This window comes from Calidris pugnax, unplaced genomic scaffold (genome assembly GCF_001431845.1).
Source record: "Calidris pugnax isolate Ruff unplaced genomic scaffold, ASM143184v1 scaffold341, whole genome shotgun sequence".
NCBI lineage: Eukaryota > Metazoa > Chordata > Aves > Charadriiformes > Scolopacidae > Calidris > Calidris pugnax.
This window is the reverse complement of record NW_015091149.1, coordinates 706,963-718,650: the sequence shown is the minus strand read 5'-3', so window position 1 is coordinate 718,650 and position 11,688 is coordinate 706,963. Positions and strand designations below refer to the sequence as shown.

Here is an 11,688-nt window from a genome sequence, read left to right as displayed (position 1 = left end):
GGGGGGGTGCGATAGAGGGAGTGTGTTCGTACGCAGCTCGTTGCAGTATTATTGTTATTAGAAGGAATGGCTTTCAAGGGGTTAAAGTGCCAAGTGTAGGAGTGTATTAGGACTCCACTGGTGTAGGGGTGATGGGAGCAGCCACCACCGCTGGCTCCAGCACGGGCTTTTCAGAGCAAAACGCAGGGGAACGACCCACCGGTGCCCGAGCGGCTCCTGGGGGCTGGGGCACGGCTGCTCCCGGGCTCCTGAGGCTGGTGGCAGGAGGGGACACGTGGCCCGTCTCTGCGGTGGCCGGGGCTGGGAGTGACCGGCGCGGTGGCCGGGGAAGAGCACAGTGAGATGAGCAGGGATGGGGAAGGCTGGAGCTTGGCACGGCGACGCCATCGGAGCTGTGTCCTTCCTGCTGCCCGCCAGCCCTGACCAGCAAAGGGTCCCGTGGGATGCGGGGTCCAGGCTTCACGTGTCCCCTGGGCTGCAGGACCATCTCCCCGTCCCTGGCAGAGCCACTGCTGCTGGGAGCCTGCCTTCCCGTGCTGCTCTCCGAGCCAGGTCTCCCCAACACCGCTGTAAGACCTTTTGGTCATCTCTACCCCCAGCCTTCCAGAGATGCTCACTCTTCTCCTCCTGCTGTTGCTCTCCCTGGGGTGGAAGGCGATGCCCTGAGCAGAATCCATACCCCAGGGCTCCTCTGGGCTCCTGGAGCCAGGAGCGTGGCGGTGGCACTGTGGGTCAGGGCTGTCCATGGCACGAGAAATGGGGCCTCCAGACGTTGGCGTAGGGCTCCGTGCTGCCCTGCAGGTCTCCTGCCCTCACCCAAGGCTCCAGCTCTTTGCCAGCTCCGGGCAGCAGAAGAGTTTCAGCCGTGAGAGTGACCCGTTGGCCGCGTCCCGTTCACCTCCCATCACCAGGACCTTCTCCTGAGCATCGGTGGAGCACAGTGGGCAAAATCCTCCAAACTCCAGGCGCCGGGTATGGCCGAGACGTCGAAGACGTGTGCGTGTGGATTCCCAGGGGGATGAACCCACCGGCCTCTTCCCCGTGGCCAGAAGGGGACGTGGGATACGGTGGAGGTCTCTGAGCCAGCACAGGGAGGGGGCAGGAGGGGAATTGTCTGCACAGAGCTGAGCCTTGCCTTGGTTTTTGGGCGCCGACGGCCCCTCCTGGCTGCGCAGCCGGCGTGAGCACCAAAGTGAGTGGCAGACAGCGAAGGCGGCGGGCGAGCTGCTCCCCCGGGATTGCATAGATCGGGGTGGGTCGTCACTCCGGCGAGAGGTCCGGCGGGTCGCAACTTTCCTGCCATATTCCTATTTACAGCAGCTCTGGGCACCCGGAGCTCCCCCGGGGGGGGGGACAGTCCTCGGGCCAGGCCACGGCTGGGCTTTGGGAGCACAGTGAAAAGCAGAGCGACGGCTTGAGGGGGGGTCCCATGGAAGCCCGTTTTCCGTCACTGGGGGAGCGCCGAGCACGGGCTGGGGGGGCCACCTGCTCCTTCCTACCTGATTGTCCGGGCTGCCGGGGACACCTCTGTTTTGGGGAGTCACCAGTAACTCCCTGGAAGCTCCAAATGGGGATGGGGTGGGACGGTTGGGCCCGGCGGCTGCTGGGGGGGGGTGAGCAGCAGCGTGTCCTTTCACTGGAGAACCCAAAGTGCTTTGGGGACATTCACTCAGCCTCGCAGCATCTCCCGGGAGGTAGGGACAGGGCTGTCCCCTGCGGGTGGCAAATGGCTGAGCAGGGGGTCACCTCCTCAGGGAGGGGGGGGCTGGCTCTCCCATCCTCGCTGGGGCTGGAGCGGAGCCTGTCTGTGGCCACCGGCCCGTTGTGTGCTTCTTCTGGGGGTCCAGGGCAGGGGCAGTGTGCTTTTGGGGTGGGGGGGGGAGGCACCGGCCCTGGGCTTCAGCTATTGCTCTCGGAGTGAAGGTACGGTCAGTGTGGCTGGGGGCCACCGCGGCGGGGGCTCTTTGGCTGGTGGGACGTAAGGGATTGTGGGGCACGGGGGGCTGGTGGGCAGCAGGGATGTCCCCAGCCAGCACGGGGCAAGCGTGGGGCTGGCAAAGGCACAGCCAGCCCGGTTCGAGAGGGAACTGCCAACCTTCTGCTTGTGCTGGGACCGCTCCTCCCAGTAAGAACTGGGCTGAGACTCCCCCCGCCAACAGTTCCCTTCCCATGGGGCTGGCAGGGACCGGCCAGAGGGATGCTCCCTCCATGGGGAGCTGCTGGCTCCTCTTATTCCACTCTGGGAACTGGGAAGGAGATGAATGAGAAACCAGTGGGCTGAGGACAGGCAGCCCCTGGCCACGAGACACAAGAGGGTCCCAGTGACTCGGGCACCGTCCTCCCCCCTGCTGTATGTGGGGCCAAGGGGGGAGCAGCAGGGATGGATGGTGGCGCTGGCCGGGCTCTGCCGGGGGATCTTGCTCCAGCAGGAGCCCACTTGAAGCCAAGGAGAAGCCAAGGTTGATGTCTACGACTATGGTTTCCCACCAGCCAGAAGAGCCACCTGCTCGGGGGCACCATCCCGCACCGGGCACCCCCCGGCACGGCCCGGTGGGCAATGGACAGACCCTCGGAGGGGCTCTAGTAGGGGGCGAAGACGATGGGGCCCGGTGTGGTGCGGACGTGGGCTGGCGGCGTCCGGAAAAGGGCTGGTCCAAGGATGGGGGCTTGGAAGAGGGTGGTGGCAGCGGCCGGTCTGAGGGCGAGGGGGCCAGGCATGGCACAGATGGCGGCCGTGGTGAGCGGGCTGGGCAGAAAGCGGGTGGCCAGGGTTTTGGTGAGATGCTTCTGCAAAGCCAGCTTGGACTGTGGGGAGGAGGAGACACACCATGAGCCCCCCAGTGAGCCCCCAGCTCCCCACATCAGCCCCAGCCCGTGCTTGCTCTCGGTTGAGCTCTCCCAACATCTTCCCAGTAAATCCAGCCCCAGCACAGGATGCCCCTGTCGTGGTGACCTCCCCTCAGCCCCACCACCCTGACCCAGAGACCTGCCCTGATTTTTTGCCCCCTTCCCTGCAGCCGTGCTCCCCTCTGGAGCCCTGGGATGATGTTTTCTGCCCAACTCTCACTGCGTGTCTCTGCAAACCAGCACCTCAGCCAGGTGTCACTGAGCCATGGCAACCTTAAGCACCCAACCATCACAGCTCCCCCATTCCAAAATCACAAGAAAGGTGGAAGAATCACCAGTGCTGCTGCACTCAAGCTATTCCCAGGCTTTCTTTCCCCACCACACAGACTGGGAACTCCCCCCACCCTCCCCTTGGACGTGAGGATGGGATCCGGGGCTTGAGGAGAAGCAGCCCCTGTATCTCGCTGTAGGTCGTGGCTGACACAGCACCCGGGGGCTCGGAGGGCAAACTGGGTGGGTGATTTGGCAGACAGGTACCTTGAGAATACTCACTGCGAGGGCAGCGTTCTTCTGCAGCTTGTTGTAGGGGCTGTACTTGGGCTTGGGAGGCTTCCCCGCCAGCCGGTCTTTGTGCCTCCGGCTGTTCATGTGCTGGGGGGGGAGAACAACCCCGTCACCCACAGCCAGGACAGGGGCCACCCATCCCCTTCTCACAGGAGACCACCAGGTACCCACCACCCTCCCGCCAAGCCCCCGGTGCCTGTGCAGAGGGGTCTGCACGCCCGTGCCCGGTGTCCCTGCACCCCCAAGCCCTGGTGGAGACCCACCTGTTTGAGCTGGGTCTCCGAGTTGACGTAGATCTCGCACACTTGGCAGTGGAACGCCTTGTTCTGGATGTTGATGCTGCCCTTGTTGCCGATCCGCTTGGATTTGTGCCCTGCCCGGGAGAGGAGCTTGCCTCGGCCTCGCCTCATCTGGGTGCTGTGCCCTTCCAGCATCGACTTGTGCTTGGCGCCTGGTGGCAGAGGGGACAGAGGGGACACTCACCAAACCCTGACCCTGCAAAAAATCCCCACACCGTGCCGAGTGCCACGGCAGCAGGAAAGGTGCCCTTAGAGCAACCTTTTCCATAGCGCTGTGTCCCCCCTGTCCCATGGGACCCCCATGTGTCCCCCTCTCCCCGTGCCCATCGGAGGGGACATGGAGCTTCCCAGGAGTCCAGACTCTTCCTGGGGATTTCACTGAATTTCACTGAATTTTTAGAGTTGGAAGGGACCATAGAGATCATCTAGTCCAACTCCCCTGCTGAAGCAGGATTGCCCAGAGCTTGTCAGAGCATGTTACTCAGGAGCATCCAGGTGGGGCTTGAAAATCTCCAAAGAAGGGGACTCCACACCCTCCCTGGGCAGCCTGTTCCAGGGCTCTGCCACCCTCACTGGGAAGAAGTTTTTCCTCATATTTGAGTGGAACCTCTTCTGTTCCAACTTGTGCCCGTTGCCCCTCGTCCTCTCACTGGGAACTGCTGAAAAGAGTCTGGTTCCCTCCTCCATCAACCCTCCCTTGAGATCCTTGTAGGCATTGATAAGGTCTCCCCTCAGCCTTCTCTTCTCCAGCCTAAAGAGTCCCAGCTCTCTCAGTCTTTCTTCATAAGGGAGATGCTCCAATCCTTGAATCATCTTTGTTGCCCTTCGCTGGACTCTTTCCAATAGTTCCCTGTCCCTCTTGAACTGGGGAGCCCAGAACTGGATGTAGAGGGAGAGAAAGACTTCCCTTGACCTGCTGGCCACACTCTTCCCTACGCAGCCCAGGATTCCGTTGGCCTTCCTGGCCACAAGAGCACACTGCTTGCTCATTGCCATTTTGCTGTCCACCAGGACCCCTAGATCTTTCTCTTCAGAAGTTATCTCCAGCAGGTCCACCCCTAATGTGTCCTGCTGCCTGTACTGGATGCACCAGCCCTTTCCCAAACCCTGCCAAGCCCTCAGGGCCAGCTGTGCTTCACGAGCAGACCAGAAATGCTCGGCTTCCCGGAGACATCCCCCCCCCCTCCTCCTCCTCCTCCTCCTCCTCCTTTTTCCTCCATCTCCATGTGCCAGACCTTCGGAGAAACTGCTATTTTAAGCGCGTTGCCGGAGCCTGGCGCCTTGTCCCCGGGCGCGAGCGCAGTCTGCAGCGCTGGGCACGCGTGGCCACCGCGCTGCGGCATCCGAGCCGTGCCCAAGGTCAGAGAGGATCCGGCCGCGGCGCCAGGAATAGCTCAGCAGGGCTGGAGGAGGCGGGGAAGGAGGAACCCAAAAATCCCAGCACACCTGGGGACAGGGCACTCTGTCCTGACCTTGCTGGGGACGGCGGGGCGGGGGGTGCGGGGGGCAAGTAATTTAAGCCACCAGTAATTAATTCTATTTTTTCCGGCGTTAAGCAAGGAGCCCGTGTCTGTGTGACAGCCACGGAGGAGCACGAGCCTGCAAACGTTTTGTTGGTTTGTTTGTTTGTTTGTTCTTTTCCCCCAAATCAGCTCCTGAATTTGTAACCGGAGCTGACAAAAGCCAAAGGACATGTTTGCAGCTAAGCCGCCGCGCTGTCCCGAGCCGACCCCTGTGCTCAGCAGCTCCTGCCACCCCTGCGGGCGCCTGGGGTTGGGGGAACTGGGGGGGAGGAACCTCTTCCCTTTAAAACTGGGGTGCCCGACCTTGTTTAGCATCCCCCAGAGAAAGGGGGGAGCTGGGAGTTGGTGCTGCAGGGCCCAGAGATCCCCCCACACCATGGCTGCTGCCCCCCACGCTGCCCCAGGGGGTCTGGTCACCCCCTCCGGGGGACCCTGGCCAGCCCCAGATGCCTGCCCACCCCAGGGGGCTGCCCCACGCAGCCACGGGCCATCGTTTGCCGCTGGGCTCCGAAGCTTGTTCGATTCCCCAGGGGCTTCTCCAAAGGACCAGGAGCCCAAAGCACTGAAGGGGCTTTTGGGGGGATGACCCCGGGGCTGACGGAGGCACCATCACTCAGAGTGCTATCAGCTTAAAGCCACACTGCAACGGAATATTAAGTAGCCTCCAATCACTTGATTAAATGTATCTGAAAGTGTCTTTAATTAAGGGGGACAAACAATAAGAGAGCGTTTGACCTTGCTAAAATTCACCCCAGAAGCCGCAGCGCAGGTAAAGCACGGCCACCAACCTTTACGAGCCACCTTAATTAACCCTTTTTAATTAAAGCAACGTTCACGAGGGGCTGTTTGGGGATGAGGCGTAGCGGGGCTTTGCTCGGGGCCCGGGATGGAGCCGCGAGGGGCCTGTGTCCCCCCCAAATTCCCACCTCCCCCCGTCCCCAGTGCGTGCGATGCCCTCACCGGTGTTGTGAGCCTCCAGCTGGGAGAGGGAGTTGACGGTGACTTTGCAGGTGGGACAGTAGAGATGCTGTTTGCTCTTCTTCCCCTCCTTCTCGCTCTCGGGGGCCGAGCTGACGCTGCCGCCCGACTCGGCCGCTGGCGCCTCGGCGGTGGGAGCGGAGGAGGAGGCCACGCTGGTGGCATCTGAGGTGCCCTCCGACAGCTCGGAGGCCGGTGGGGAGCCCAGGGGGGCTGTGCTGCCCGGCAGCTCCGACTGCGAGTCCTCGGTGCCAGGGGGTAGCCCCAGGCTGCTGCACTCACCCTCCGGCTCTGGCAAACCGTTGACTGGAGCTGGTGGCAGGGGAAGGAAAGTGGGGGGGGGGAAAGAAAGAAATGGGCAGAAATGGGCAGAAAAAGAAAGTTGTCTGTGCTTGAAATGGTTTTTTGGATTCCAGAGATCACCCTTGTCAACCCCAACACCCTCTTGGGCACTGGCTGATCCAAAGCCTCGGCTTGGGGGGATCTGCCTCCTGTCACCCTGAGCCCTCACCCGGGCATGGGCAGGGAACGCGTCCTCTCCTGCAGCCATCATCTCCCAGGGGCACCAAACCCCAGGGGAAACACCCGCCGTGAGGCTCCTGGGCTGGATTTCCACCCCTTCCCTGCAACCCTGCCCCTGGCCAGGCCCACCGGGGATGCCAGCGGAGCACAAAAGCTCATTTATTAGCATTTGTGCCACGCTAATCACTTCTCAGCCCCAGCAGCAGCCGACCGTGGGATGCTCCGACACCAGGCTGCTGCCGTCCAGGATTTAATGGGGCTCTTGAGGATGCTACAGGCACCACAGGGACGTGAACACAAATGGCACTGCACCCCCAGGAACCCTGCTGAGCCCCCTCCCGTCCCCCTGCCCCTACCTGTGCCCCCGGGCTCCCCGCTGCCATCGGGGCTGGGGGACAAGTCCCGGCCGGTGGGCACCGCCGCAGCCCCCGTCACCTTCTGCTTGTTCTTCATGGCCTCAATGGCTTTCAGCCTCCGCGCGTGCTTGTGGCCCTTGTAGTGGGCTTCTGCCTGGTTCTGGGGAGGGAGAGATGGGGGTGGTGGCATCGGTGCTGTGGCCGGACAGACGGATGGACACAGGGAGGATGGGTGATGGGGTGAGCCCCGGCCACGGTCACTCGGACACATTTCCAATGCAGCCACCTCCCCTGGTGACATCCATCCCCAGGGCCACCTCGGAGGTGGTATTTCTGGCCGGGGGCAGCATGAAGCCGCTTCCCCCCTCCTGCCAGACCCCCCTGCACCCCGGTGTATGGAGGTATCACTCTGCTGAGACATCCCCGCATTGCACGGCCGAGATAAGGACCCTGCTCTGATTAAATGCATCAAGTCACTCTTAAAAAAAGCAGCTTTCAGGCGCGATTTACGACTTCAGAAGCCTACAATGAATCGCTAGCTGTAAAAAAATAAAATAAAAAAAGGCAGCTTGGTGGGGAGGACACGTCCCCCATTGTAACCTAAGGGGTGTCTAACACGCAATTTACATTCCCGGGGCTCCTTTCTCCCAGCGACCGCTGCATAATGAAGTGCACGTTGATGGGTTCGTGCCTGCACCAAACTGATAAAAACCACACACAAAAGGAAATCACCCAAACATTGGTGGTACTCCGCAGTCAGGGGACAATGCCACATTGTCCCCCCCCCCAAAACAACTGCAGTTTAGCCATGTATGGAAACTAAATCCAATATGAATTAAGAGACTGTACCACTGAGCAGCACCGATTAATTTGCGTGGCGTTCTCAGAGGCCGGCCAAGGCATCCCGCTCTCGGTAGGAAGAATCCTCCCTTCCCTCCCCCCGGCGGCGTTCCAAGGGCTGGGAATGGTGTCTGGGGGGGGGCAGCACCCGGTGGGTACGTGGGAAAGCCAAGGGCCCATCCAAGCGTGGGGTCTCATTAGCAAATACAATGAACCCCCCCCAGATAATGGGGCCGGGTGGCAGCCGAAGTAGGTCACCCATCACCCGGCCCCGCTCTGTGCAGAACACGAGTGGCCCACCAGGGTCTGTGCCAGCACCCCCCCTCCCACAGACATCACCTCGGGGTGGGGGGACATGGGCATAGGGTGCCCCCGTTGTGGGACTGGCAGTCCCGGTGCCGTGCTTCCAGCCAGGAAGGGGAAAGTGATGCTTTTCCCCCAGCCATCGGTTGGAGAGCAGAATAATTCAGGGCAGAAACTCTGAATCCTGCTGTCAGAGCAGCCCCCATCCCCAGGCTCTGCTGATACAGCTCAGGACCCTCGTCCTGGGGGGGCTCAGCACTGCCTCGCTCCCCCAGGAAGGGATGCCTGAGCCCAGGGGATGCTGCCAGGCTGGCAGCTCCATAGGGAATGTGTGTTCCCAGGCTGGGATGAGTGAGGGAGCCTCCTTTGAGCAGAGCCAGCCCTGGTGAGGGGCTCTGAGGGGCTGCCCATGTGGAGGAGGCTCTGATCCCCCCCCTTCCCATCCCTCTCCTGCCAGCTCTGAACGAGAATTCCCTTTCAAGCCCTTTTATCAATTTTTCCCACAAAAGATCAGCCCTGTGCAAATTCATTACTGCAGGGATCAACGAATGTTTCCTTCCTCCCCTCTACAAAGCGGTTGATTTACTCAGAATAAACGGCAGGGGGGAAAAAAAAACCCACCAAAACCCACCTGCCCCAGCAGAGCTGTGGGAAGCCAAGGAGGGGAAGATTATATCGAGCTCCTGAGGACCAGACACGAATTGCACAGGCTGATAAAGCAGCTTAAGCACAGATGCTGAGACCAAGGCAGCGAGGAACAGACCCAAACACAACGCTGAGGAGGGGGAAGAGCCAGGGTGGCAAAGGGAGGCCACAGCACCCCGGGATCGCCACGGACAGGGGGGATGTCCATGGAGATGTCAGCAGTCACTGAGCCAAGGTAGGCAGTGCTGCCAGGAGCCATCTCCTGCACCACGGGGACCTGGGCCATGTCCCCATCATGGGATGCTCCTCCTGCTCAGCCCATCACCGGCACCGACCCCCCGCGTCCCCCGGCCCCACGTACCGCCGAGTTGAAGCGCAGGTGGCAGATGTTGCAGGAGATGAACTGCTTCTTCTTGAGCGGGGCCGGCACGCCGAAGGTGTGGCTGATCACCGCCTTCTGCACCGGGTCCATCTGCAAGGGAGGGAAGGCAGAGGGGGGCTGGGTGACAACGCCGTGACGGCCACCCCGGCACGGCACCGTGCCCCGGCCATGCCTGCGCCCGCCGCGCTGGCCGAGGAGCCACCGTGAGGACCGGCAGAGCTCTGACCCGGTGCCAGGGAGGAGCAGGGGCTGCGGTGGGTCCGGCACAGAGCAAAGTGCTGCGGTGATGCCCGTTCTTGGCCTTTTTAATCCATCCCTGAAAACCCCAAAGCGGCAGGGGCCAAACTCCCGCTGCGGTCCAGCAGAGGGGACGAGGCTGCTGCGGGGGCACAGACTGGTGACCCAGTCCTCCCTGCCCCTCACTGCCCACTCCGGTATCACAGATTTCAAATTATCAGTTTCTGAGCTCCCAGTTGCTGCCCTCAACCTCCCAGCGCCAGGACAGCTTCCCCAGACACTCAGCAGGAGCAGAAACCACCAGAACAGGGGGCAGAGGAGACAGAGACGAGCAACCAGCCACTAATCCTCCACGTGCTCTTGGTCAGGGAGCTGAAACCTCCCCGTGCAAAGCCGAGGGGGCGAGCAGAGCCCAGTGTGCCCAGTGCTTGCCCACAGACACCGCACAGCCCAGGCAGGAGCCTGGGGACTGGGGGGACAATAGTGCCCACAGCCATGGGCACCCGCTCCCAGCCGGGCGCGTGCTTCTCCTGCTCTAATCCAATTATGAGCCTAACGACTTGCAGCCCCGGGTACCACAGCAGGGCCGGGCAGGGGGACAGAAGGGCTGCGCTGCTCCGCCGTGAGCCGTGCCCGTCCCCGAGCCCGCGGAGCCGCCGGCGAGGCAGATGCTGGGGCTGATGACAGCGCTGCCCTCCCTGCCCAGGGCTCGGCGTCACTCCTCAGCCCAGGCAGCAAACTTGTTGGAAAAAACCATAATTGTTTTAAACAAAATGCATTTATTAAAGGAGGGGGGGGGTATGGAAAAAGAATAACCTCTTTGTTGGAGCGGGGCTATAATCTATAATGCGAGTATTGTTCCCCTACCCCGTGGCACAGGAAGATTATCTTATCTGAGTCCTGCTGTCAGCAGAGCCCTGGGTTTTCAGGCGATCGCATTTCTCTGCGGAGCTATTTGGTTGCCGAGACAGGTGCATCAGTCTTTGAGGCACATGCCTGGACAACGGAGCCATTATCCAGACCCCGGATTCCTTTCCAGGAGTGAGCAGAATGGTAAAAGCAGGTGATTAATGAAGTGCCTGTTCGCTACGAAATTTTACTCACTTATCTGGCCTAGGAACGAAGAGGCGGTTGGGGGGTTCGGCGGAGACCCCGGAGGAAGCTACAGATGGCAGAGATGCTGCTCCACCCCTGACGACAAACCTTGCCGCGTGTGCCACGGCAGCATCCCTGCGGTGCCAGCCTGCGGGCGGGCACGGGGCCGGCGCTCGTCTGCCAGAGATAAACCCGCCTTTTCCACGCAAAACAAAGAAAAAACGGCTCCAACCTTGGCAGCAAGGTCAGGGCGCAGCCTGCAGGGAGCTGTGCTGGGAGCCCAGCCCTGGGATTCTATGAATCACAGCACAGTTTGGGTGGGAAGGGACCTCAAAGCCCCCCCCAGTGCCACCCCCTGCCCTGGGCAGGGACACCTCCCACCAGCCCAGGTTGCTCCAACCTTGGCATTGAACCCTTACAAAGCTTGGATGCCACCCGAGAGGCCCTTGTGCTTCTCTCCCAGCGAAAAGACAAACCCACTGCCAACTTCTCCCCCCGGTGCAGGCACTGGCTGCTGTTTCAGGTATGAGAGAGACCCCCCCTCTCTCCCCCGGGGTCGGTGCCGCAGCGGTACCTACCGGTGCCCACAGCCAGGCGGGTGGAGGCTCTTCCAGCAGAATGGACTCAGCAGCAGAGGTTTTGGGCACCGCACACTTGGAGAATACTTATTGACTCACGTTACTCTATTTATCCCTGGATGTTCCTACCGATATAAATAGAGATCCCTGCGCTGAGCTCCCCGCCGGGGGTCAGAGACGGGGATTCAGGGACACAGCATCAGTTCAGCTGCGTCTCCTGCCGTGGTTCTGCTGGGTCCCGGGGATTTCCAACACCCCAGGTGCTGGAAAGGGCCCTTTGAGCACAAAGTGTTTCATTAGGGTTTGTTTTTTTCCCCCTGTTGTGGTTGATTTAAGTGGCAGGAGAGCTCAGCTTGGAAAGGTTTCTCTTGCTCTGGAGTAAAACATCTGCTGGGTTCATGAGAGCCTTGTGACCTGCTCAAAGTGCAAAGTGTTCTGCTGGGCGGCCACAAACAGCTCCTGCTCCCCGGGGCAGCACCGACTCCTGCACAGCGTCACCCGGGAGAAAAGACAACCCCC

The 11,688-nt window shown here is 61.2% G+C and overlaps 1 protein-coding gene across 1 annotated transcript in view; it reads right to left on the bottom strand.

Moving 5' to 3' along the window:
* Window positions 1-45: 45 nt before the first annotated feature.
* The window catches only part of LOC106898018 (zinc finger protein 385C-like), a 55,894-nt gene continuing 44,251 nt past the window's right edge, over window positions 46-11,688 (bottom strand). The window contains 6 exon segments of the mRNA XM_014959074.1: window positions 46-2,805; window positions 3,385-3,498; window positions 3,675-3,862; window positions 6,194-6,523; window positions 7,090-7,249; window positions 9,239-9,349. Of these exon segments, the coding sequence (XP_014814560.1) occupies window positions 2,581-2,805; window positions 3,385-3,498; window positions 3,675-3,862; window positions 6,194-6,523; window positions 7,090-7,249; window positions 9,239-9,349 (1,128 nt within the window). The 3' untranslated portion in view covers window positions 46-2,580.